This window comes from Cyphomyrmex costatus, unplaced genomic scaffold (genome assembly GCF_001594065.2).
Source record: "Cyphomyrmex costatus isolate MS0001 unplaced genomic scaffold, Ccosl1.0 scaffold474, whole genome shotgun sequence".
In the NCBI taxonomy this organism is placed as follows: Eukaryota; Metazoa; Arthropoda; class Insecta; order Hymenoptera; family Formicidae; genus Cyphomyrmex; species Cyphomyrmex costatus.
In genome coordinates this window covers 789,420-813,418 of record NW_017279009.1, presented here as the reverse complement: position 1 = coordinate 813,418, position 23,999 = coordinate 789,420, and the positions used below count along the sequence as shown (strand labels likewise).

The 23,999-nt window shown below is 40.9% G+C and overlaps 2 protein-coding genes across 2 annotated transcripts; one reads left to right on the top strand and one right to left on the bottom strand.

Moving 5' to 3' along the window:
• Positions 1–360: 360 nt before the first annotated feature.
• LOC108778009 (UNC93-like protein) lies at positions 361–5,075 on the bottom strand. Its single transcript, XM_018545055.1, has 7 exons — positions 4,828–5,075; positions 3,652–4,076; positions 3,155–3,363; positions 2,455–2,837; positions 1,936–2,068; positions 1,542–1,679; positions 361–1,006 (listed from the first exon to the last, which is right to left on the bottom strand). The coding sequence occupies exons 1-7, from the start codon at positions 5,020–5,022 to the stop codon at positions 786–788; spliced, it is 1,704 nt and encodes a 567-aa protein (XP_018400557.1). The 5' UTR covers positions 5,023–5,075; the 3' UTR covers positions 361–785.
• Positions 5,076–11,634: 6,559 nt separating this feature from the next.
• On the top strand, positions 11,635–23,854 carry LOC108777978 (putative metabolite transport protein HI_1104). Its single transcript, XM_018545011.1, has 10 exons — positions 11,635–11,697; positions 18,323–18,439; positions 18,767–18,890; positions 20,011–20,163; positions 20,374–20,484; positions 20,607–20,769; positions 21,126–21,324; positions 22,089–22,367; positions 22,499–22,696; positions 23,113–23,854. Exons 2-10 carry the CDS (start codon positions 18,334–18,336, stop codon positions 23,298–23,300), a joined length of 1,521 nt encoding a protein of 506 aa, XP_018400513.1. The 5' UTR covers positions 11,635–11,697; positions 18,323–18,333; the 3' UTR covers positions 23,301–23,854.
• Positions 23,855–23,999: the final 145 nt, after the last annotated feature.

The following is a 23,999-nucleotide window of genomic DNA, read 5'->3' as shown; positions in this document are numbered from 1 at the left end:
CTGGATTACACGCTCTCTCTGCGACTACGTTGACTCCTTCAGTCGCAATAAGAGCAAAGAAGAGAATCTCTCTCTCTCCTTCTGTGTCAAGGCTGCGAAAAGAGTACGCGCGATCTCATTTTTCAAACTCTTTATAAAGTTTTACTTTTCAGACAGAAAGAAAGAGAGAGATGTCACCCCCCTCGACGCGTTATTCAAAACGTATCGTATTAGAACATATCGCACTCTCGCAGCTACCATACACTCGGAATGGCACGGTGACGCTTGGGAAGCAGCGCGTTCGCGAGAGGATGCCTTCCTCACGAGAGCGTGAAGATCGAAGAGCGCTCCTTCGATCCTTCCGCAGTATCAATGGCGCTCCTGCGACGCTCCGGTTCCGCGATCAGCAGCACTGGGTTCTTCGGCGGACTATCGTTATCATCGCTATCGTCTGGCAGGCCATAATCGGTGCGGCAGGCGAATGCGACACTGTTCGCCCTACGTCGCGTCTTGATCTTCAACGTCGCACTGCTGGCACTGCTAGTCTGATGCTGTTGCTGTTGCTGCTGCGGCTGCTGTTGCTGTTGTTGCGGCTGCGGCTGTGGCTGCTGCTGCTGTTGTGTTTCCTGCGTCGTCAGGCCGCTACTCCTGCGGCTACCGCGTCTCGGTATTCCGGTCCACGATTTCACTCGGGCCGCGGTGCTGGATGGAACGGCTCGTTCTCAGTCCCCCCGGTGTCTGATCTCGGTCGTCGTCGCCGTCTCGACACTGGTGGAGCCGCGCTCGCTCGCGGTCGAGTCGCCTGGTCATAAGGGCGCGAGCGTTTTGCCGCGGCGGGCGAGACGGCTCTCCAACAATAGATACGGCACCACTGCCAGCACCAGGGTCACGGCAAGGCCTAGCACGCGATAACGGGTGCACACCGCGCCGTGAAGACTGAGCGCGAGGGTCAAGCCGAGCCAACGCCAGAAGAGCGATGTGGACAGCGGTCCTTGCCACGCGTTCGGATACAGGCCCATCACCAGCGCTGGAAAAATATCAAGGATTGAGAAATCTGTTCTCTTTTCGGTCTCCTCCCCCCTTTCTTCTTGCACCCGCGTCTCAACAGAATTGCATTAGAAGTTTCATTTATTCGATCTCTATTAATTTTTATTATACGTTTCCACAAAAATAAACGCAGTTTTTAAAAGATGTATAAATTAGGATGTGCTATTTTCAATCCGATAGTGATATTCTCTTCGTGCTTTTTCTTCTCGTGGAATACAAAGACGATGTCTCGCTTCTTTTGTCCCGTTTTACTTGTTCGATACGCGTGCGCGATTTCGCTGTGTGTGTGCAGAATTGTGGTACGAATGGTGCCCGCATTCTGACGAGATGCAGACGCGCGTCAACAAAACGAAGTCTGGAAATCGCTTTCGAAACTTTAGTTTGGCTTAATCGCAACAATCGAATTCGATTCGCGCAGTTTCTGCAAACTGTCGACCTGTCTTGTTAGCTGTTTTCGTTCAAAATCGCTTTGCCGCCTTTATCCGCGCGTTGTGGAAATTAAACAAGATACTTACTGTATATCAGAGTTTCCCAAATGGAATTACAAACTCCCCAGGCAGCTGATATAACGTGGAAGAGAGCCGGGTCGTCTCCCGTCGGTCTCCAGGTTACCAGAACAAGCAGAAGACAGGCGTGGAAAGCAAAACCCACGACTAGAACGGAGAAAATGGTCTGTTCTGTCTCTGATTCACAATTATAAGTCTTTCCAATTAACATGATCGAACCGGAATCATCTTTACACATTTAATTTTAAATTATTAATTGTTTTGCTAAATCTATATTATTGAACTTCTTGAATCTATTTATCTCATCTCTTGATTTTACTTTATTTATCTGTTATTAGATATGCTTATATTTGGATTCGACCGTGTGCTAGTTATTGAATTTGACGCTTTAGAAGTCACTTACCTACGACAAAGTACCTTTTAATGTGCCTCAGTAACATCGAGAGCGTCGCAGCGGCCAGAGCTTGCAACAGAGCCAAGCTCAGGAAACTTAAGGTCACTGTACCGGCACCACCTAAGGCGCATACCACGTATGCCTGAATAAAAAAAAAAACACAATATGCTCGTTTTAGATCCACTTGATTTTGAGAAAATACGCCAGTTATAGTCGATTTCAGAACATTTGGAGTCACTCGTGTCGCGTTTGAGAAATATTTTAATCGATACATCGATGTAATTATTACGGAAGATGAATAATGCATGATTTTGTTAGTGTCTTCAAGAGAGAAAATAATAAGTATTTTTAACCCTTTTTTGCATATAAAATAACTCAATTTAGTTGACAGCTATTTTAAAATACTTTCTTCACTTCCAAGAAGAGAAACTGAATTAAATTGAATTAAAAATATCGGGAGTTAATTGTAACATTTATCATAAATGTCATTAAATAAAGCGAATTTTTAAAACAACTTGTCTCGTTTACCTCCATAAAATCGGCGTAAATAAAACCCTGTTCCAGTCCGATGAAGAGCGTGAGCGGCGCTGCGAGCTGAAGCTTTGGGTCCTGAAACGCGCATTTCACGGATTTGAAGATGTCTTTGACGTTAGCGCGATCATGATTCGTCTGAGGTTCCTGCAGCCTAGAGTCGAGAAACGCGCAAGATATGCCTAGACCGAGCACCGCCAAGCCAAGCCAGATGCTGACGAGGATCCTCGAAGTGCCCGATGTAATCGTCGGCACGTAAAGCGATTCGTTGTAAAAGTACATCTCTTCTGAACAGTACTCAGCCCCGCAAACGTCGGTGTTCATTATGCTAGATGGTATCAGATCCGTGAACCTGACAAGGATCGCAGCGATGAGGCAACCTGGGATTATAAAATAATATCAAATAGATTAGTTGAGTCTAAGATATAGTATATGTAAAAGTAAGAGAAACGCTATAAAAAAAATATAATTAACATTAGTATATATCAATAGACATGATTAAAAATAAAATATTTAATCGCGTGTCGAATTACAATACAAAACTAATCAAGTAGAAATAGAAATAAAAACCATTACTGATTGTGAGTTAAGTTGGAATTTTTTTAAAGATTATATACGATGTCAAATAATTTAATTTTAATTTAATTTAATTTAATGTCAACAAGATGATCAAAAGAAATAATAGGTGTAAAGATACCGATTGCGAGGCCGATATCTTCAGCCAATTTGATTCCCCGGTTGAGTCTTCTCAGCAGGCATTCGCGGCGCGTTTCATCCGCGGGATCCTCGGGATCGACGCAGACCAGAGCCAGACTGGTAGCGGAGACGTTGATATGCGACGTTCTCGCTAGGAAGCTCGAGCTGGCGCAACAGCCTAGCATCACGTAGCTGGGCGCGAGTATGTACCTGGTGATGCGAAACGCCATGTGTATGTATATACAATTTAATACTTAAGTTTATATCGTTTTTATCCGATTCAATTCTTTCATCAAATCGTACCTCGGTTTAATATTTGAAACTACTAGATTTGGTGCAGAGAGATTCAGAATTTAGAATTTTTAGTTTATATTCATTTTCATACGAATCAAACGATATTGAACTGACGGTGATTGACGTAACGAATACAATCGTCATCACAGATTGAAGATTCAAAGTTCGTATATAAAACGCCACGCTGGCGTTTAATTACCGTACCATTTAGGATACAGGTGCACGCCGACGAAGATAGCAGTGACTACGTGGTTCGCGGTGATGGCGAGATTTGTGCCGAGCCGTTGCACGACGATGGGTGCGAAACAGCTGGTGGCGGCTGCCATCATGTAGAGATAGGCGAGAAGCACTGGACCCAGACGGGGTTCGAACGCACCCAAACCTGCTTGTAGTGGAAAGATGGGCAGTGTGGCGGCCGAGCAACTCGCGTGACCGAGCAAAAGGGCTGCGATATGACGCAACACGACCCGACGTGGTGGTCGGGGCCCGGATGGGGCCGCACGGACCGCTGCGATCAGCCGGCGCACGGACGATGCACCTGCTGATGAGTTCATGGAGTCGCGACGCCGCCACGATAGCGCCGAGGTGCGCGTCGACCGGCAGGAAATCGGCGAGTATGCCGCCATGTGCTGCAAAAGTATAATAAAAAGGATAAGAAAAACGCATAACATTAATGCACAATCGGCGAATCGAAAAACTCGGCCGACGAAGAGCTATAATCATCCCTGATCAAAATTAGAAACGGTAATCTCGCACGGAACAGCTAATATGTATACGCGCGACCGCAACTTTTTACCTCGACGTATTTTCCGAATGTATAATTTCTTTGGATTTAAATTTAAATCTAACTGTAAATTTAGAATTTTCATAAGTAATGTTACAGATCAGGTTATAACTTTAGTTAAAAAATCCAAGTTCGACTCCTAAATCATGCATCTGTATATATATGAAAAAATTATAACTTTTTTGTGTTAAAATACTTAAAAACTTAACTCGACTTTACTCAAAATTCCGCTTAAAGGAAACTCTACATTATTCAGACAGTTTTCAACAAAATTACTTTCAGATTTATATACCTTTCTTCAGCAAAACTGTTCTTTTCGTATTATATAGTATGGCTCTCAAATAATTTCAACTATACTCACAGAATATTTATAAAAATATAATAGGGCGGAAGCACAGAGTTTTGCATAAAGCATAATAGATAAGATAATCAAAGTCCTTCATTTCCCTCCTTTTCATGAAATAAAAAAGACTCTTGATCGCTTGATCTTACTGTTTTATGCGTTATGCAAAGATCTGTACTTTGACCTTTATGAGATACGATCGCCTTAAGCTAGATCTGTTCAAGTATCAACAATCGATCCGTTGACGTGTTACCTCTAGCATGGTATCGTTGTCGCACAGAGTAGAATGATGGTGGCCGCTACTTCTTGCACGTTTATGCGTATGCGCCAACGGCGGTGGCTGCGGCGGCAATCGCGCCGGACCAAGACCGCCGATCGGCGCCGGTTTGTACACCGGGCTTCCCAGCTTGTCCTTGGACAGCTCGTGAAGATTTGGCAAGGAACCCATCGTCGTTATCACCTCGCCGCCGTTCTGTCACTTCGCGATTACTCGTGTGATGCTTCCTCTCACGCGCGATCAAATCCCTCACTCGATCTCATTACGACCGGGTGTGACCGTCGTCACGATCAAAGTTTTTTTCATCCGTGAGTTGGTCACCTAAATAGAAGTAAATGGACTTTTCAAGTGTAATAATGCTGATTTATTTTCAAACGTATCAACTGGTTTTTTGAACGTCTTAAGGTCGTTCAAAGTATAAAGTTATGAATTTCGCAATATAACTTTTTTTTTTTTAATTTAGCACCTAACAGAATTATCTTGTTCTTCATTTAGTGTGTAAGAAACATTTTGAAATATTTTTGCAACATTGCAGCAATGTATGATAATATTATAATGTTGCTGCAATGCTTCGAAATATTTCTTGCTTTCTGGGATTTGAAACGGTTCGAAAGACAATAACTATACATATTTGAGATTTGATACGTTAGATACACATCTGGAATCATACATTGAAATGAAAATTATTCATCCCCGCGGCGGTCTCCTTCAAACGTCAGATAAGGAGTCACTTAACGTCGGATAAGGAAGTTAGCTAATAAGAAAATCCCGCGCATCTTGCATAATTCAATCGAACGATACTCGTCACTCGTGCTAATTAGAGATGAAGAAAAAAGCGAGAAAAAAATATAAGAACCGAGAATAAAAATCGTAGCGGTCACCCGCGCAGCCTTGAACGAGAACTTGCTGAGCGAGCTATAGTCATCGGCGTGAATACCGTAAATAAATGAGACGCACGGGAGCGGCCTTCGGTGAACGGTTTCGTCCAATTGCGGTGATTAACAATCGGTAATAATCGACAACTGAAACCGGAAATCTAGACGAATGTAAATTTACCCACGGAACGGGTCTGCGATCGCGTCACTCACGATTTTAATTAACCTCGGCAGAAAGGGGGGAAGGGAAGGGAAGGGAAGGGAAGAAAAAAAAAGAGGAACAGGACGTCAGAGCATGATCGCACGACACGCTCATTGCAAATGCGCCGATTGTTATCTGCTTATGCAACGTGAGCCTGTAACATAAGTACCTGCTTTACACGCACACCTCCCCTTAGCAACGCTCGTGTTATCAGGCGATCTGACTAGAAACGATCGGATTTACTTCTTGTCTTTATTCGTATTCTAATTTGTAACTGTCATTTATAACTGTCTCTGAATTAGCCTCGCGTTAGTCGAGCTTAATGACTGGGAATCTCATCTTAGATGAGATCGGAACAATTTTCTAATTATCGCTCGTAAAATAAATGGAATTTTCAAACTACGAATTAGAGGAGCTTCGAAGTGAAGTAATTAGCATCATCTGTTCTTCGTTTATTTCTGTGTTGATGTCACGAGGCGATTCGTCTCCGAGTCTGTTTGAACATTCCGCGACGCGTCAGTAGAACTTTATTCTGCTAACATGCAAACACGGCATTCCATTTTTTCGTAAAAGCGAAGCATATATCGAATAGACATTTGCCGAGATCATCGAGGAATTCTCAGTTATTGAGAGGAAGTTTCGGAGAGTATAATTAATAGTTTTAAAAGTGATTTAGCTGGCTCTCTCTCTCTCTCTCTCTCTCTCTCTCTCGGCAACTCAAACGATTCACAGCCAATTCACTCTTCGCATCTCTCTCGATTATGGATTTACCCGTTCAATTCAAATCGGGCTTCCGTTATTTCGACGAGCGTGCCGCACGCGATGGCAGAACTCCGACGTGTGGAAATCTATCGAAAAAAAAAAACCCGTCGCTAGGTGGGTGTAGCCGGTAGACCGAAGGTGAACTAGTTTTCACACGTAAAACTGTTCACCCAGCAACATGCGACTCACGTTTTCGCGAAATCAGTGGGAAATTCAAGACCGAAGAGGAAGGAGAAGAAAAAAAAAAAGATGTAATCAAATCAGTAAACTGAGCTCTTTCTGGTATAGCAAAAAATAAATAAAACATTTTATCTGAGAGAAATACATAAAACAATTAGAGATCATTAGACAATAATTATAGAGAGCTGTTAACAGATCTTGTTCTGATATAGTACTCTTTAAAGTCTTTAGTGGAATCTCATTCTTAAAGCTGAAAAATTCTACCGCTCTTTATTTTCGCTTTTTAGAAAGTGGAATAAAATGTATAAATTTAGGAGAAGTAAAACAACTTTTCAGTGTATAGGGAGTATAAAAAATCTAGTAAAATAAAACAACTATTCAGATATGAGAAAAATGACTGATATCGATGGGGAAGATGAAATCGCGTGAATTCCTCTAGGGAGAAGCGGGTTCTAATATAGTAGCGATTCTAGTTGTTCCCGCCATCAGGTATCCTGAGAACCCGACGGGCGCACAGTACAGCTGCATTGTGTGTGCGGTATTCGCTGCGTGGATGCTGAATGCATCTCGCGGCGTTGCAACGACGTGCGTCACAGGGGAAAATGCGGCCGATGCGACACGATGCTGAATCGATATTTCGTTTTTCAGCACTGTCCGCGCTCCTGACCTTGGTTATTATTCTCGCGTCGGCCCACGTAACGTTAAAGCTGCCGATAATTACGTGGGTTTGCGTCGCTGGACTCGGGAAAGAGGTACGACGAATGAGAATGAAAAAAAAAAAATTCTACAAATTCATTACTTAGCAAGGTCCTAGGGAGACCCAGATAGCCGAGAAAAGAAAAAAAAATTGAACGATAAGATCCTCATTTTCAAAAATCTCATTTTCTAAATAATGTCAATCAATTATCCATCACAGGAAATAACTCGATTCTTAGGGTTGTCGGGAAACGATACTGAAATATATCGGTAATTTTACGTTTCTTCATGTTTCGCTGCCTTTCGACTGGAATATGATTATTTCAGCACGCGGAGCACCTGATCGAAGAGGACAGGCCGCGCGCAAAGCAGGGTTTATTTTTCACGCTACGTTACGCACGACGGTAATAACGTGGCTGTCGGCGAGCAAAACCGAAGACAACGGAGTGATGCAGCAGTTTATTGTACGTACACACGTACAACCGAATATCATGTATTTGAACGAAACATCGGAGAGACGATTTTAAATATCGTTCAAGAAATCGAAGGAATCATAGCGACGACAATGGGGTGAAAAATCGCAAGGGAAGATAAACGGGGCTTACGTTTTCGCATTTACGCAGCTATCCGGCCGAACAGTCGCCATGGTCCCCGCCGACTAGGAGCTGCCCAAACTCAACCAGTTGTTTTGCAATGAATCATCACGGAGCGTGATCGCCCCTTGTGAAACCGAGATTGTTGCTCTCATCTCGTGCAACAGTTACGAACTCCGTCATCAATGTTCTCAATGCGAATGTCTTTGCACGAATGTCTTTAGAACCTAATTCAACGTTGCGTCGCGTCTTAAATGACGACGCATAAAGCACGACGTTAGATCCTCGGCACTCGCGGCACTCGCGAGATCTCAGAGACGACTCGATGAACCGTCGTTGCGACTATTCGCATTCCAAAGTTGGACGCCAAACATCATCCTGGGATTCGATAGGATAATCAGTCATTTGGAACGAAATTTGACGCACTCATCGCTCGGTGTAAAGATGATGGACACTTGTCTTGCTCAGAACCGAAATCAAATTAAATTTGCGAGGTCGTGCACGAATCGGCGTGAAATAATTTTTAATACACCTGCGAAACGCCGATGATTATCGAAAGCGACATGACGACGAAGATCGCCTCGTCGTGAGCAGATTGTCATGAATCACGCGCGGATACTACGGTATAGTCACTCCAAGGGTGGCTCGTCATAATCGTTAATATCGATAATGAGCTGTGTTTAAATATGAAGCACACAAAATCGAGAAGAGCCCCCGAAACTGACGATCAATCGCAGATTCCTTTTCGGAGGTGCACACGAGGTATTCGCTCCGGATTTAATTGACACTCTTCTCTTATACACCCACGAGTGAGTCACGCAGGGATGTCAGATCCCTCCAGGGATGTAAACACAGTCCAGGTCTGCGAAATTCCGATCCTCTCGTCTGACGTCGTGCGAACTCGTTTTTCCAATTTCGTGGACGCGAGTGGACCGCGAATGCGAGTTCTTACGGGATCGCGATCGACGGTAACCCGAAATACCGATCAGCAACAGGATCCAGATCCCGGGCCGACGAAGGGACGACTCGTAGAGAGGCTCGCCTCTCTGTATCCGCAATTCGGTGTCGCTCGGTTCTGCTCGAGCCAGCTCGGCTCGGCCTCCTCTTCTGATGGTCGATAACAGCGAGAGTGCGTACTGAGGGCGCGTTCCTTTGATTCCCTCCGAATCTCTCTCCCGAGTGCAATTTCCCTCCGAATCTTATCTCAGCACGCGAAAAATCCTGCCACTAAATCTTAATTGGTCAATTAACGGAGCCGTTATTATAATTTGATCGTCGCGTCGGCAAAATCAGTAAAATCATTCCTTGTAAAATCATTCCTTAGACTTGTTTTCATACCGTGACATAAATACTGTTGGCTCGTTCGCGCATTTGTGCACATTTATTGAAAATTGTAGTTACTTGAAAATTACAACTTGCGAAAGGGGACGTGAATTCGTTTGAATTATTGAGGAATAAAAAATACGTTTAGATATAATATTGAACGACACCTGGCGTGACATGTGCTTTTGTTTCGGAAACAAAGCTCATCGACGAGTTCGAATTAACTTATAGCATCGAAATTCCGTGTTAAAAATTAGGTCGGGGTCACACGTGAACGATATTAGATCCTGTAATCAGTATTTCCAAGCCACTAATTACCTGCGCTATTGCAGGGACGAAGGTTTCCGCTCGCGAATCTAGCGGCCTTCCGCGGATATGCACGCGCCGCGAGCGTGCAGTTACATCTTTCGATTCTGTTGTCGACAGTAACGTCGATTGTCGCACCTGTCACGCGTAGCTGTCACGTTTTGCAACGAGGCGGGAAACGAGCGCGAAGTTGAAGGCGATTCGCTGTATCGGCAGATCGTAAAATTAATTGAATTGCTAAAGGAAAACGAGAGGTAGAGAACGTATTCGTATACTGTTTAAATTATAACAAAAGAGAAAAACAATTTAATGAATGTGTAGCATTTTTCTAAAAAAATGTCTAACGATATTCTTTCTATTCAGTAATTCGCTAATCCGAAAAAAAGATCGACAGTTGTTCAATCACCATCGGTCAAACCTAAAATTAATTTAGACACTTCAATGCCACCATATTTTTAAGCTTCCGCTTACATCTGACTTGGCAAAAAAATTTATCCGGCTATATCCGGCTGTACGTCCTTCGACGATTTCAAAATTGAAAGATTCTTCGGGAGATCATAAATCTATCAAGCAGCGTACACATTCATAACTTCATTAATCTATTCATGTATTTAAATTTATCATAATGTTATAATAATATAGTATTAGAGGACTATAATTATTGTGTACAATAATGAATATTATACAATTGATAAAATAAAATGTTCGAAATTAATAGTAAAGTTTATCGAGTAAACGAACGTGATTTTTTTCTTGTAAGACAAAGTCCTAAATCAAAGTTGCGAACAAAGATGGGTTCTCGAAGGGGAACGGTGCGATGAATAATCCTAGTATACGCGGTATTATCCCATTTAACCTGTCCGAAGACCATGTTCTCCGATTAACGATCGCGATCGCGATCACGACAACAGGACATGCGCGTCCTGCTCCCGCCTCTCAAGGCGAGACGACAAAACCGCCTTTGTCATTATACAGCGGCGAGCCGTGACACACGAGAGAGGCACGGGGAAGTGTGTCAATGTTACGGCGATCGCATGCCAGGTATCCATGTACTTAGGTTGGTGCGTGCCGCTCTTCGAGCCGCGGGGTTAATCACCTCGTGCCGCTTATTGTGTTTATAGCGATCAACCAAAGACCGACTGTTCCTCTGGGATGGAAGTGATTAATGGTCTTCAGAAGTAGTCAGATCGTTTCGTAAGTTGGAAATAAAATTCCAAGAGTTAAGTCGAGATCCTACAAAGAGCAATACATTTCTATTTTTTCAATTTAAACGTACCGAGAACGTATACATTCTCGCGTAAGCGACTCTCCAAGTACGGCACATATTACGTTAATTATCCGGTTGAAACACCCGTGATACACATCTTTTGCTTTCAATGCGCGTGACTTCGTGCTCCGAAGGACTCCGCCGTTTCCGCGACGCGACGAGGCGTCTCCGCGCTCCTCTCCATGCTGTTCTCTCGTTTCCAGCAGCAATGATGTAACGAGTAAGGTGCAAGCGGTCAAGTTGCGACGCGACCTTGAAAATCGAAGATCGAGAGTATCCCCGCCGTCGATGTTGATGGTGGTGGTGGTCTCCCACCATGGTGAAGTGTAGTTGCACGTATATACACCATATATCGCGAGTCCTGTCCCCTTCTTCCTTCGTTAGACGCACGGAAGGAAGGCCCGATCCTTGGACACTTTCTTATAAATGTACGTTGGTCACCAGCTCGTGCCTCATTTGACGCTCCACCCTCCTGTACGCGGAGGGATCGATCCGCGGGATCCGTTCTGTTCTTTTATCACCTCTGGTTCCTCGTCCGACCTCCCTTCGTCGTCGCGCGTCACGCTGATCCAGTGTCGAGAAGTGTCCAATTTTTTTCCGGAGTTTAAGATTCTTCGGTTTTACTCGTTGAAGGATATACTCGTGAGTACTCTCTTAGCCCTATAAATTTTCGACGGGATTTCTGACGGAAAAGTCAGAAGCAGCGAGTCTCGTTCACTGATCTTTTCGAGCACTCGAAAGAACGCGTAAGCCCCTTTACAGCTTTCCACTTGTTGAGAGGCGAATGAGATACTTGCTGCATCGGCAAATCGATAAAACATTTGCTGCAAGAGGTTTAATGTAAAGATATTACGAGATTTTGTGCATTTCTTCGTTCTGTTTTATTCCGGAGATGTAGGTCGAACGTTCTTTCTTCTAGCACAGCGCTGTCTCGTATCAGTGCCCCTAAACTACATTTTCCTTTCAACCTCTTTGACTATTCAATTCTAACCGAACTCGTTTCGACAGAATTTCAAGCATTAAAATCTAATATGTCACATACTTTTAAGTTACGAGAAAATCAACTCAAGCGATCGATAAACTTGAAACGATTATTTTGTACAATACTCGGCGAGCCGGATTTTGACAATTGTATTGCGACTCAATAAGAGAAAAGGTAGTAAAAATACCGAGTGAACGTACGAAGGAAAGACAATACGTAGGAGTCTGGACATACGTTTGTAATACAATGATATGCAATACAAAGAATCGTGCGCGTGCATAACTGTCTAGTTTGTTCCGCACTGCTTATAAAAACCGTTCGGAATGTCAACAGGCAGGAATATAAATCCGCGTGTATCCATATATGAATAATTAAAATGTGTTTGTTATTGATTTTTATTTAAAGAAAATATATAAAATGCAGTGAGTTGAACAAATCTAGTATTTTTACTACGACGTATTTTTCAGGGATTTTTTAAAATGAAAAGTACATATTTTTTTTCTCAAAATTATTCTCAAATTAAAACCTTCGGTAATTCGTAAATAAAATAATGTTTTCTCATTGCACGCAGATGCGAGTCTCGTTCTCGACTCTCGCTCTCTATCGCACGATCTCGGTGGTCTCGGCGATTAATTAATTAATGCGAATACGATTATCGCCTCCGCTGCTATTCTGCCGCTGTTCCGCGCTATTTGCGAGGCTCGTAACTCGCGATACGCCTTAGAGGCCCGTTAGATCCGCATCCAATCCGGGATCCCGACGCACGTTCTACTCATAATGTCCATTCAGCCTTCAACTTAGCGTAGGTCTCTAATTAAAACTCTACCGCGATCGCTTTGTCATAGCTTTACAGATCGTACGATTTACGATTATACGCGTATCTCTGTATCAAATATTCACTCATTCAAATATTAAATAATTCACATGAATTATCAATTATCCTAACATCTATTTTGTGGTGTCAGTCTTGTTGCATTGGCTTCAATTTCGCGAATGTGAATCTCTTTAATGACAAATGCATTCTCATAGGCAAAGAAAAAAATAAGAAAATATCCTCATGTAAATGTTTGTGAGATGCAACGAACGCTAATACTTAATAAATTATTCGAATAATAACGGATGATAAATGTACATCACGTAAATCCATTCAGTCTTTTAGTGGATTCGTAAAATTATGAATTAAACAATATGCAATAAACAGCAGTAACGTCGTGGATTTGATAGTTAACTTTTACGTAATATATATTTATTATACAAGAATCCAATATCTCTTCTAATGGCGTTTCAATTGATAATAATCAATGACTTGATATTCATCCAGAGTAACTATTCCGCTTACCTACTTTAGTTACCCCAGTTTTTCTCGCTACTGTACTTTTTGCTTCTACATGAAAAAAATAGTTTTGTTGAAGCATCTATAAATTTAGCTGAATATAAATTTGAAAATATTTTTGTTGGATCAAAATAATTATGTAGACTCAACTTGCTTGCTAGAATATCAAATTTTTTTGCGATATTTCCATCATGCTTGATCATTTTAGATAATTATTTCCTTTATAACAGCATTATATTTCAGATCTGTATCTAATTAAATTTTTACCTCAACTGTTTTTCCATATAACTGTGATCGTGCATTTATGTTATCGGGATCGTCAGTTCCAGGATTATTTGCAGAAACGCGACGCTCACGTTTTCTTAACGCTTACGCAATTAAATTTTTCTCTGGAATTTACTCGTTAAATATCGGAGATTTATATTTTTCATTTACTCTCGGTATAAAACTTTCACCGAAGAAAGGTCGCCGCCGAGACTCGTAAGAGCGCTTTGCACGCTTCGCGGAACGCATCCCGTATAAGCGACGACGGTGTCCGTCGCCCCGCGGAATCTCTCGAGTGACGCTGGAAAAAATCATTAAATCCAATCGGCCGGAAAACACGGGAAGCTGCTCCCTTTTTCCTCCCTCCTGGGAAAGCGAGACGGCGAATGGCTTTTAATCGATCGGCGGCGCGCGCGAACTCTCCTCCCGAGGCGATGTATAAATAATGCATCGAAAGGGAGAGCCGACTGAACCGTTACCGTAAAAATATGTACTCACGAAAATCGCCTTGCAGATAGATGTTCCAAATCACGAAAAGAAATTTGCGGATTTGCGTGACAGCGGATTGTCACATTGATAGTCTCGGCGAATGAAATTAAGATACGTATTCTCTCCAGATACACGTATACGGTTTAAATATGAAGTACGCATTGAAATTCCGATCACTCGTATCCCGCAATTCGCTGTTTATTGTCCTTCGTGCATTATTCGCGCATTATTCGAGCAGGATGCGTGGATCGTTCCGCCTTGACGCGCTCCTCCTTCTTTTTTTTATTCCTCGTGTGCTAATTGCTGACAACGCGTGAGCGCACAGCGCATAAATACAGTGTGGTTCTGTATCATGAAGTGAGAATCTACATAAATGGATTATCATCACGAATGCATTTTTAAACTGTACGCTAGTAGACAAAAAGTATTTACGTAGAGAGATATTTTCTAAGAGATATTTTCGAAGCGACGATTCTCTCGACGTCTATCTATAACTGTGAAATAATGGAGATGATAAGTTGAATTTTATCTGGAATCTACGAGTTTCTACGAATCTGCAATTACGCGGTCGTTTATTAACAATAAACAGTTTTCGACGCGCCTCGCCCGTCTGTTCCGCTCGTCATTACGTTGACGTTGCGGAACGGATTTTTATCTATCATTAAGCTCTCTTTTAATCGGCACTGATGTAACACAAACTAATGGCACCTCTGCGTAATAAAATATAGATACGAGTTATATTTTATGATGTAAATTATAGTTGTTCCGCTCTCTGAGATATTGCAATGTAACATCATATATTTGTGTATTTTTCCACGTTTCGCAATTTTACCGTAAATCTGCAATATCATCTTCGAAACGCAATTAAAGTTCGAATCCTACTTAAAAATAAATTCTTTTAAGTCTCTGTTCGCCATGATAAACGTTGAAAGCTATTAAATTAGCAATTAAGTCAATCACAATTAAGCCAAAGCCTTAAACGAATCAGACTTTTGTGATCACTTTATTATTTCATATCATTTCAATATCCATTTTGTAAAAGAATCCAATAAGATTCTGCGCACTGGTAAGATAATTTCAATCCTCCGACGCGTGGAAAGCAATTAAGTTTAAAACCTATTCAGTCGCAAAGATTTTAATTACAAAAAATAAAATAGTCTATGATTAACAGACGATATCATGTCTTAGATATTTTTCTTTTTAATGCTAGAATTTACCAACATTAATTATTTACTAAAAGAATCAGACGAATAAATTATTATAAAAATAAAAAGGTGATGATAAATCTATTCTAAAAAATATGGAAGTGGATTTAATACCATAGGTTTTAAATGATTAAATCCACAGTGTATTTTCTAGAATATCAATATAAAAGAAATAATTAGTGAAAATTAAACAAAATTCACAGAATCTTATCTTTTACACGAGAAATACAACATTAATTTGAAAAATTGAAGAGGACAATAATGTAACTTATTCCACGTAAAAAGTATACTTTCCTACGCGAATTTGTCATCCGACGGAGGCGACTAATAATGGAATACACGTGTAATGTATACGATAATGAGATAATACGCATGACAATAACAGCAGTTATCTCGCCCAATAAAAATAAATTGTATATATTATACAGAGTAATTTAAAGTTATCGTCGATTGTTCTCAGATAAAGGTGTAATTGTGAGCGATTTGTTCGTTCAAATAAGTCTGCACGTGCAAAATATGTATAGATGCAGAATCTTTGCTTGCGCCGATATTATTACTGCGGATTTATTTGTATCGCGGAAAGATTCCACGAAAATACATAAAATGCGCGATTTCATGTAGTACACCCGCTCATTACGACTCTATTTACCTCTCACCGTGGCCAAGGATTTTTACATTAATAAATCATAGCGTACAATAATTCCTCGTTTACTTCCGCCTCAAACTTTGCTGATTGTGACGATCGATATACGAGCCGCACTTGTGCCCTTCAACTGCAATAATTCGATGACAAATCATCAAGACGGATATTAACTATTCATATTGACTGAGGCAAATAACTATGCTTTGCTTGCTTATCGTTGGTTGTATCAGCGCACCGTTCGCGCGTGTAATTACAGCGGATTGAATTACAGATTCGTAATGCTTCTCTGCATCGAGCGGACCTCGTCGCTGACAGAAGCAGTTTCTTGAGACTCAATCGAAGCCGTCGCGAAAAACTATAATTTGTCGCAAACATTTAAAAACTATCGCGAGATTAGATATTCATTGCCAAGCTTACACCTTGACATTCACTAATAGTCATCGATTGACTACGAAGAACGAATTTTTCAAGCGTATCTAATCGCACTTTTTTCGTCGACATCGAAATGTTAATTCGCGCCATTCGAAACATTCGGCGAGCGGTCACGGCTCCTTCATCGATCTCTCGTTTCTTCAAAAATATCTTTGTCGTCTCCGCGTCCGTCGCTTTGTCAAGCGAAGCGTGATATGGTTTTTGTTCATGATCGATTTACCTATGACGTTCTCTTCGTCGTTCTGATCGTCGTCAATTTCGTTCCCGTTTTATTTTACTCGCCTTACATAATTTATCAAATCAGCTCGACGCGTAACGTCAATTAAAAGAGAATAAAATCATTAGGGAAATGCAATTGTGTACGAAAATTAAGAGCTAAAGATTAACACACGTCGCTGATCTAACGTTTTTTCGCCCAACTGATTAAAGCATACCGTTTTATCGTGACGTGAGTTGTGTATTACTACAAGCGTTTTAATATTAACGATATATACATACGAATGATAATGTTCGTTCTATCTCAATGATTTTGGTTCAAGGTAATCCGGCACGAGAGGCTAATGTCTCAAGCTTCTCACACGTGTATACGAGCTTTTCAATCCGCTTTTCATAATTCTTCCCTTCTTACTTGCTCTTCCTACGAAGACGACGCTCGTGCGCGTGTCGATTAAAACCGACGTCGACAAAATTATAATAACAATGGCTATCGTGTAATTTTTGTTATGCGAGATCGCACGTGTCGGTCGCGGCACGTGCGAGAGTACGCTCGATGTCGTAACGACCGCCGTTGATTCTTTAACCCGAAGCCGGTATATACTGTCACACACTTTCGCAAAATGTCACGATGACGTAAAGGAGTATATAATCTACGATACAACGCAAGTCTCTATAACGTAATCCAACATTTGTTGTACATCTATAGTCGCGATGTTCGTAGTTTGTACAACTGCGTTATCTCAATTTCTATGCGTTACATTATCTTATTAAATTAAATAATCAATTGATAAATCAATATCTGCAAACAGGTACATTATACACGATCTACATCCCGTATAATTGAAGTAATGACTTAACAATAGTGCGCGCGTTTCGTAATGTTATTAGCAGAAATTTTCCAATAGGACGGCGATTATTTCTTACAAAGACTACGTGCAACATCTGTATTCAATTAGACCGTTCACCGATTGTGTCCCGGACTCTTCTGGCGCTGGTGAATGTGTCACGCGGAACCCGTTCGCGTCACTCGCTTACTTTTAGGGTCGATGCAACATGCCGTTCCTGCGGAGGCAATTGCATTATACGTATAAATCGCACCAGCAGCGGAGAGACCTTGAACGATCACCGGTACGGTATACTGACCGGCGTAGCCACTACCTCGGTCAGGATATTGAAATTAAAATACTACTCTGCCGATCGATCGCGAATAATAAAAGGTATTTCGTAATGACAGTCTTCTCGCTGTGTTTCCGATTGCGATTACCGTCGTGCCGTTTTGGCGATGAACGTGCGTGACTGATGATCAGCAATTTTTTTTCCATCTGAAAAGATCAAATGTAATAGCGTTCTAAGAAAACTGCGTTAGAAGTCTAACAACCGAGAATGTCTTACCATGGGAATTCTTAAAAATACGATTCCCAAGCCATGCGCGCTTGAAGATGCTACTAGATTCTTATGGAAACGACTCGTAATTCAATTCGTCGTAATTTATCGCGTGCACGCATACAACGTTTATCCGCATTCTATCCGAACTAATACAAGCTCGCGGATAAAAGCGTCGATTGCGTGATAGCTGATATCTTCGCCGACAAACGCGACAACTGTAATTCTCGTCGTATGCTAATTATGTAATCCTGCACGACGCGCAATCTTGTAATGTGAGAAGGAAAGAATCCTTCTTTATTGAGACGTGCATTTTCCAGATCAAGCAAGGATGTTGCGCTCGATAATGCAAAAATTGGCGTTCCTCTACAAGCCTTACGCGTTGGCTTTAATGTCAATCGGCTATATCATAGCAGAATTAGGCCACTTTCTGATAGGTAAGTTCTAATGGCAGTGCCTTCACATTTTTTTTAAATCGAAATTACACTTAAAAATTTTTTAAATAAATCTCACTCTGAAGAATGAAATCTCACTCTTAAAATAGAAAACTGATAATCAAATACTCTTTTTCAAAAGTGGTTTAATTTTCTTCTCTTTAGAGTGAAATTCTACTCCAAAAAATTTAGAGAGTACGTGTACATCAGTCGATGGATCTGCACATTGATCAATTTCGAACGATTGTACAGAATTTGAATTTCTTTTCCATTATTATAACTATACACACGTTTTCTTATTAAAACGCGATTTTTTATTAAAACGGCAAGGTGTGACGAGCAAAGCGGTCGCCGAGGTCCTGCACTATGGTGACATATCCTGCCAATTTAATTCGACGACGTTGACGGTGGCCGACCTTCCGGTGCCGTGTGAAGCTGCGGAGAATTCTACCTAGTAAGTTTTGTTGATACCACCTGCTTTAAAAAGTCATGACTGGAAAAACGTTCCGCCGAGGGACTCACATGTAACTGTAAGCACAATTAGTTTAGATTGCCGTTTCCTCTCACGACAACTCGATTTCCTTGTAGAAGATTGATTCACCGCGCGTGGCTTAATACCGCTAAATCATGCATCGATAATAAAACTGAGATAGGTACTGTTACGAGATGCTCGCGAGAAGACACGCGACTCTGCGAGATTAATCGTTTTTACGTTCTAGAAAAACTATTTATAAGTGCCGCGAATAATTTTTCACGTGATTCACGATCACAGACTTCTATAGAAGTCTGTGTTCACGATACGAGACCCGTGTGAAGCTGGCCCCCTCCCCAATATTAAAAAGTCGATTTTTTTCTTCATGCATTCGTTTGCTCACCCTTAGTTCAAAAGATATACGAAAATTATGTGTTGGGGGGCCAACTTTATACTAGCCCCCCAATATTAAAAAATCTTTTTTTTTTTTCTTTATGCATTCGTTTGCTCATCGTTTGCTCACGAATGCTCAGTTGGAATTTTCGTTTGCTCACCCTTAGTTCAAAAGAGATACAAGAAAATTAAGTTTCGGTATCGAATTAAAAAATCGATTTTTTTCTTCATGCATTCGTTTGCTCATCGTTTGTTCACAAATCTTTTAAACTAAGGGTGAGCAAACAAAAATTCTAACTGAGCATTCGTGAGCAAACAATGAGCAAACGAATGCATAAAGAAAAAAATCGATTTTTTAATATTGGGGGGCTAGTGTGAAGTTGGCCCCCCAAAACATAATTTTCGTGTATCTTTTGAACTAACGGTGAGCAAACGAAAATTCCAACTGAGCATTCGTGAGCAAACGATGAGCAAACGAATGCATAAAGAAAAAAATCGATTTTTTAATATTGGGGGGCCAGCTTCACACGGGTCGATACGAGATGAATCTTCGTGTAAACAAATTGTACATAATTTGCACGATAATTATACGGGCAAATCGATCGTGCGGATCGAGGTCTCGCTGTACACCAACGCAGCAATTATCGAGTGCGTCATTACACCGTGCTTTCGCTCGATTCGCTCATATAAGCACTCTTTGTTGCTACAGCTGCCAATCCCTGGAATTGAACGGATCCTATTACTGCGAATGGAATTACAATGGCCTCGGTCTGGACTATCAAATCTTGGCGGGGCCCAGCTTCATCGCGGTCTACACGATCGTCGGTATTATCCTGGGAGTCGCGGCTGATAGATACAACAGGTAAACACCAATCGAATTAATTCATAATGCTTTCTAGCAAGAGACACTGTGTAACACGGTAATCATTTCGTCTCTTTTTAACAAACAAAATGTTTGCAAATGATAAGAATGTAATGATTTACTGTTATCTGTGTTCCTTGTTGGGAAGCACCCATAATTGCACATGCAAAACCTTTGTTACATCTTTAACGCTCTTCTCTCTCGTTTCAGAGTAAAACTACTGACCGTCTGCACCGTGGTATTCAGCGTTGCAATCATCTTGAGTGGGGCCGTGATTGAATACTGGCAGCTCGTTATTCTGCGAATGGTCCTAGCGGCGGGGTAAGTCCTGGTAATAATATAACGGTTCTTCCGCTTCCGATCGTTCGTTCGTAATAAACGAATAAACGATGTTACGATCACGCCGTATTAAGTATATGTTAAAAAAAATTAATGTATTGCAGAGAGGCGGGATGCAATCCGTTGGCGACTGGTCTTCTATCAGACTGGTTTCCGGAAGCACAGCGGGGCCTCGTCATGTCCATTTTCAATTGGGGCATTTATGGCGGTTACGGCATCGCCTTTCCGGTCGGTCGGTACATACCTGATTTGAACGCCTGGGACCTGGTGAGCTAATATCCAATAGACATTGTCTCCTTTGTGCTTTTCCCCCCCCCCCTCTCTCTCTCTTTCTTTCTCTCTTTCACTATTGCATTGGTTTTCAAAGCTGTTCCGGCGAATAATTGCTCGATATACATTTTGAAATCATTTCCGCGCGGAAGGAAAGCATAATGAAGGTCACGGTAAATTGCCTCGACAGTACAAGAGTATTTCCGACGATGGTATAAAAAAAGACATATGCAAGTCAAATTATTTAGGATTGAATTCTGACACAAATACATAATATTAGCAATGCGATAAGTTAATTGAAATAAAGAGACAAAAAAGAATTAACGTATTCAGATTGAGCTATTAATTGGCAGGGCTGGAGGATCTGTTATTACGGAGCCGGAGTGATCGGCTTAATCATCACCGTCCTCACCGGTCTGACGTTAACCGAACCGGAAAGGAAGACGATCGGAGAGGAATCGACTAATGACGGAGAGCGACTATCGGTTTGGAAAGTGCTACTGCAACCACGCATTGTTCTCTTATGCCTCGCCGCCAGCATCAGACATAGCGGTAAAAGGCAATACCTTGAAGCGAAAGGATTGAGATACATATCGAGGGTACATTAGCGATCTACTCGAGTTTGCACTAATCCGACGAATTCGCCTTGCCATGATACTTTCTTCTCTTTGAATACACTTTGTCAATAAAACTAAAATCTGTGTTTGAATTTCGTCGATTTGAAGAAAAAAATCCGACTTAAGCAATATAGCCTCTATTTGACGTTCCGAAATTTATTTTAAAAAATCACAAAGTTTTTTATTTTAAAGATATTAATTACGTAGAAAATTAAGTCCCGATGAAATAAATTAGTTCTGTTTTTTTTCTAGTTTTCATGATGTAGTTTATAATATGGTGAACAAAGATGTAGATGCAAGGTTCAATAATGGATCGTTTTTTAATTACGGTGCATCAGGTGCTAAACAAGCACCAGTTTTACACTTTGGATAAACCGTAGCACAAAAACTGTCCATTATTGATCCTGGTGTCTGTGACATCTCTTGTTTACCATATTATACGCTATGTTAAATATGGAAAGAAATTTAATTTTCCATAGATCTATATAATTAGATTTTTAATTTTATTATCTAAAATTATTTTTTTTTATCATAACTAAATTGTCAATATGAAAGCAAGAGACTATCTTTATTCTTTCCTATTAGTAAGTCTATTTCCTTCTTTGGTCAAGCGATCTACTTTCAATTTATATGTCACAATCTTATTTCAATTGCACGTACCGTTTTATGCAAACAGGATTTTATCGCTTTCTTTTTCAGGCGGTTTGTGTTTCGCTTACAATTGCGATCTGTACTACAGAGACTACTTTCCAGACTATGATCTCGGCTGGTGGCTTTTCGCCGTCACGATTATCATCGGTAGTCTCGGTGTCGTGGTCGGTGGAATTGTTAGCGACAAGTTCGTAGCAAAAATGGGAATTCGTTCGCGGGTAGCGTGTCTGGCGATTAGCCAACTAATCGCAACGCCGTTTGCATTCGGTTCGGTGTATTTCAATCCTCTTTGGGCCATGATCACCCTAGGAATCTCTTATTTCTTCGGTAAGACGCGACGTTACGTACGGAATTGAATGCTCTAAATTTTCAAGCTCAAATATTCCATAAAATATCGATACATATTTTATACAGCAATTGCCTTTGAATTCAACGATCTTATCTCGTTTTATTTGCAGCTGAGATGTGGTTCGGAATAGTATTCGCTGTTGTAGTGGAGATTGTTCCTTTGAAACTGCGATCAACCACCGTCGGCGTTTTCCTGTTTGTCATGAATAACATTGGCGGGAACTTACCAATTCTTGTCGAACCTACCAGAATAGCTATCGGTTTCCGGGAATCGTTGTATATTTATTACGCTGGCTTCTACGGCATCAGTAAGTATATGTAACGGAATAAGAAATTAATTCTTATTGCCGTTGTATAATCGTTTGTATTTGCAACTGCTTATGTCATTGAATTTTTTTACAAGTTTCAACTCGGGAAGCAAAAAAAAGACATCTTTTGAAGCATTTCAGTTGTAATGTTTCTGGAATGTCCCAAAATAATTCTTGTTCACTAGTTGTAAGAATAACTTTTATAAAATCAATTCTCGATATTATTATTATATCTGTGTATAATATCGACGAATTTAAATAAACAAAAATTATAGATTATAGATATTTAAATAAACTAAAAGACAACCACGAAAAATGACTAGTAAAACTGTTCTTTGAAGTCTCTAATTATGAAAAAAAAAAAAAACGCATAGTCAGACGATAATATTATACATATATCATGACACTTTACGTAGGTTCCATTATGTTCTTCTTCACTATGTTCCTAATGGACGGTCCCGCGGAGGTGGAAAGAAAAGTGGACAAGGAGGCTCCGCCAGCGTACGACAATAGCACATTTACTAACGACGATGGCCAATTGCCAACGTTGGAGCTGCCACCGTTTCCGGCACGACCGCCGATCTACGAGCATTCTCGGTTATGAGCTGGAAAAGACTCTTACTCCAAAGAGTGTAATGTAAATAGTGTTTCAGTTACGTTGAACTAGGCACGAGTCAGGTAGTTAAAGATTGAAGACATTAACCCATTAACGTCGCGCGGAGATTTACACGAAATTTTTCGCACTGTCGACGGTTGATAAATTGAAATTGATATAATCTGTTTACATTTCTTAATTTATATAGTATAGAAAAATACCAGATATTTAAGTTTTGATATTTTTTTGGCGCTTTTCGTCGGTCAAATGTTGATGGGTTAAAGTTCCTCACGCCAAGCCGAGACTTGCGAAATTGTGTAAAAGCGCGATTCACAAAACAGCAACTGCGATAATTAAGTGTTCTGTTTTGTTTGAGCGCGGCATGTTGCAAAACATTTACGAGCGCACGGCGGATTGCATAACGCTCTTGATAAAGAAGTTTACAAAAAGCTTGATAAACTCCGACAATTTTCAAGATGCGTTCTGCGTTCTTGAACTAGAAGTCTGTAATTAAGTGAGCGTCTGCAGGTGTAATTTTTGTAAAAAAAAAAAATAAAAATAAAGATTTTAATATGATACTGGACTTCATTTTGTGAGGGTTAATGGAAAAATTAACGGAGCATTAATTGTGAGATTTGAACTCGAGATTCCTCGTTTCCCAACCTAGCACTTAGTGCGTTACTCCAGCGATATTCCACTGTTGTTACA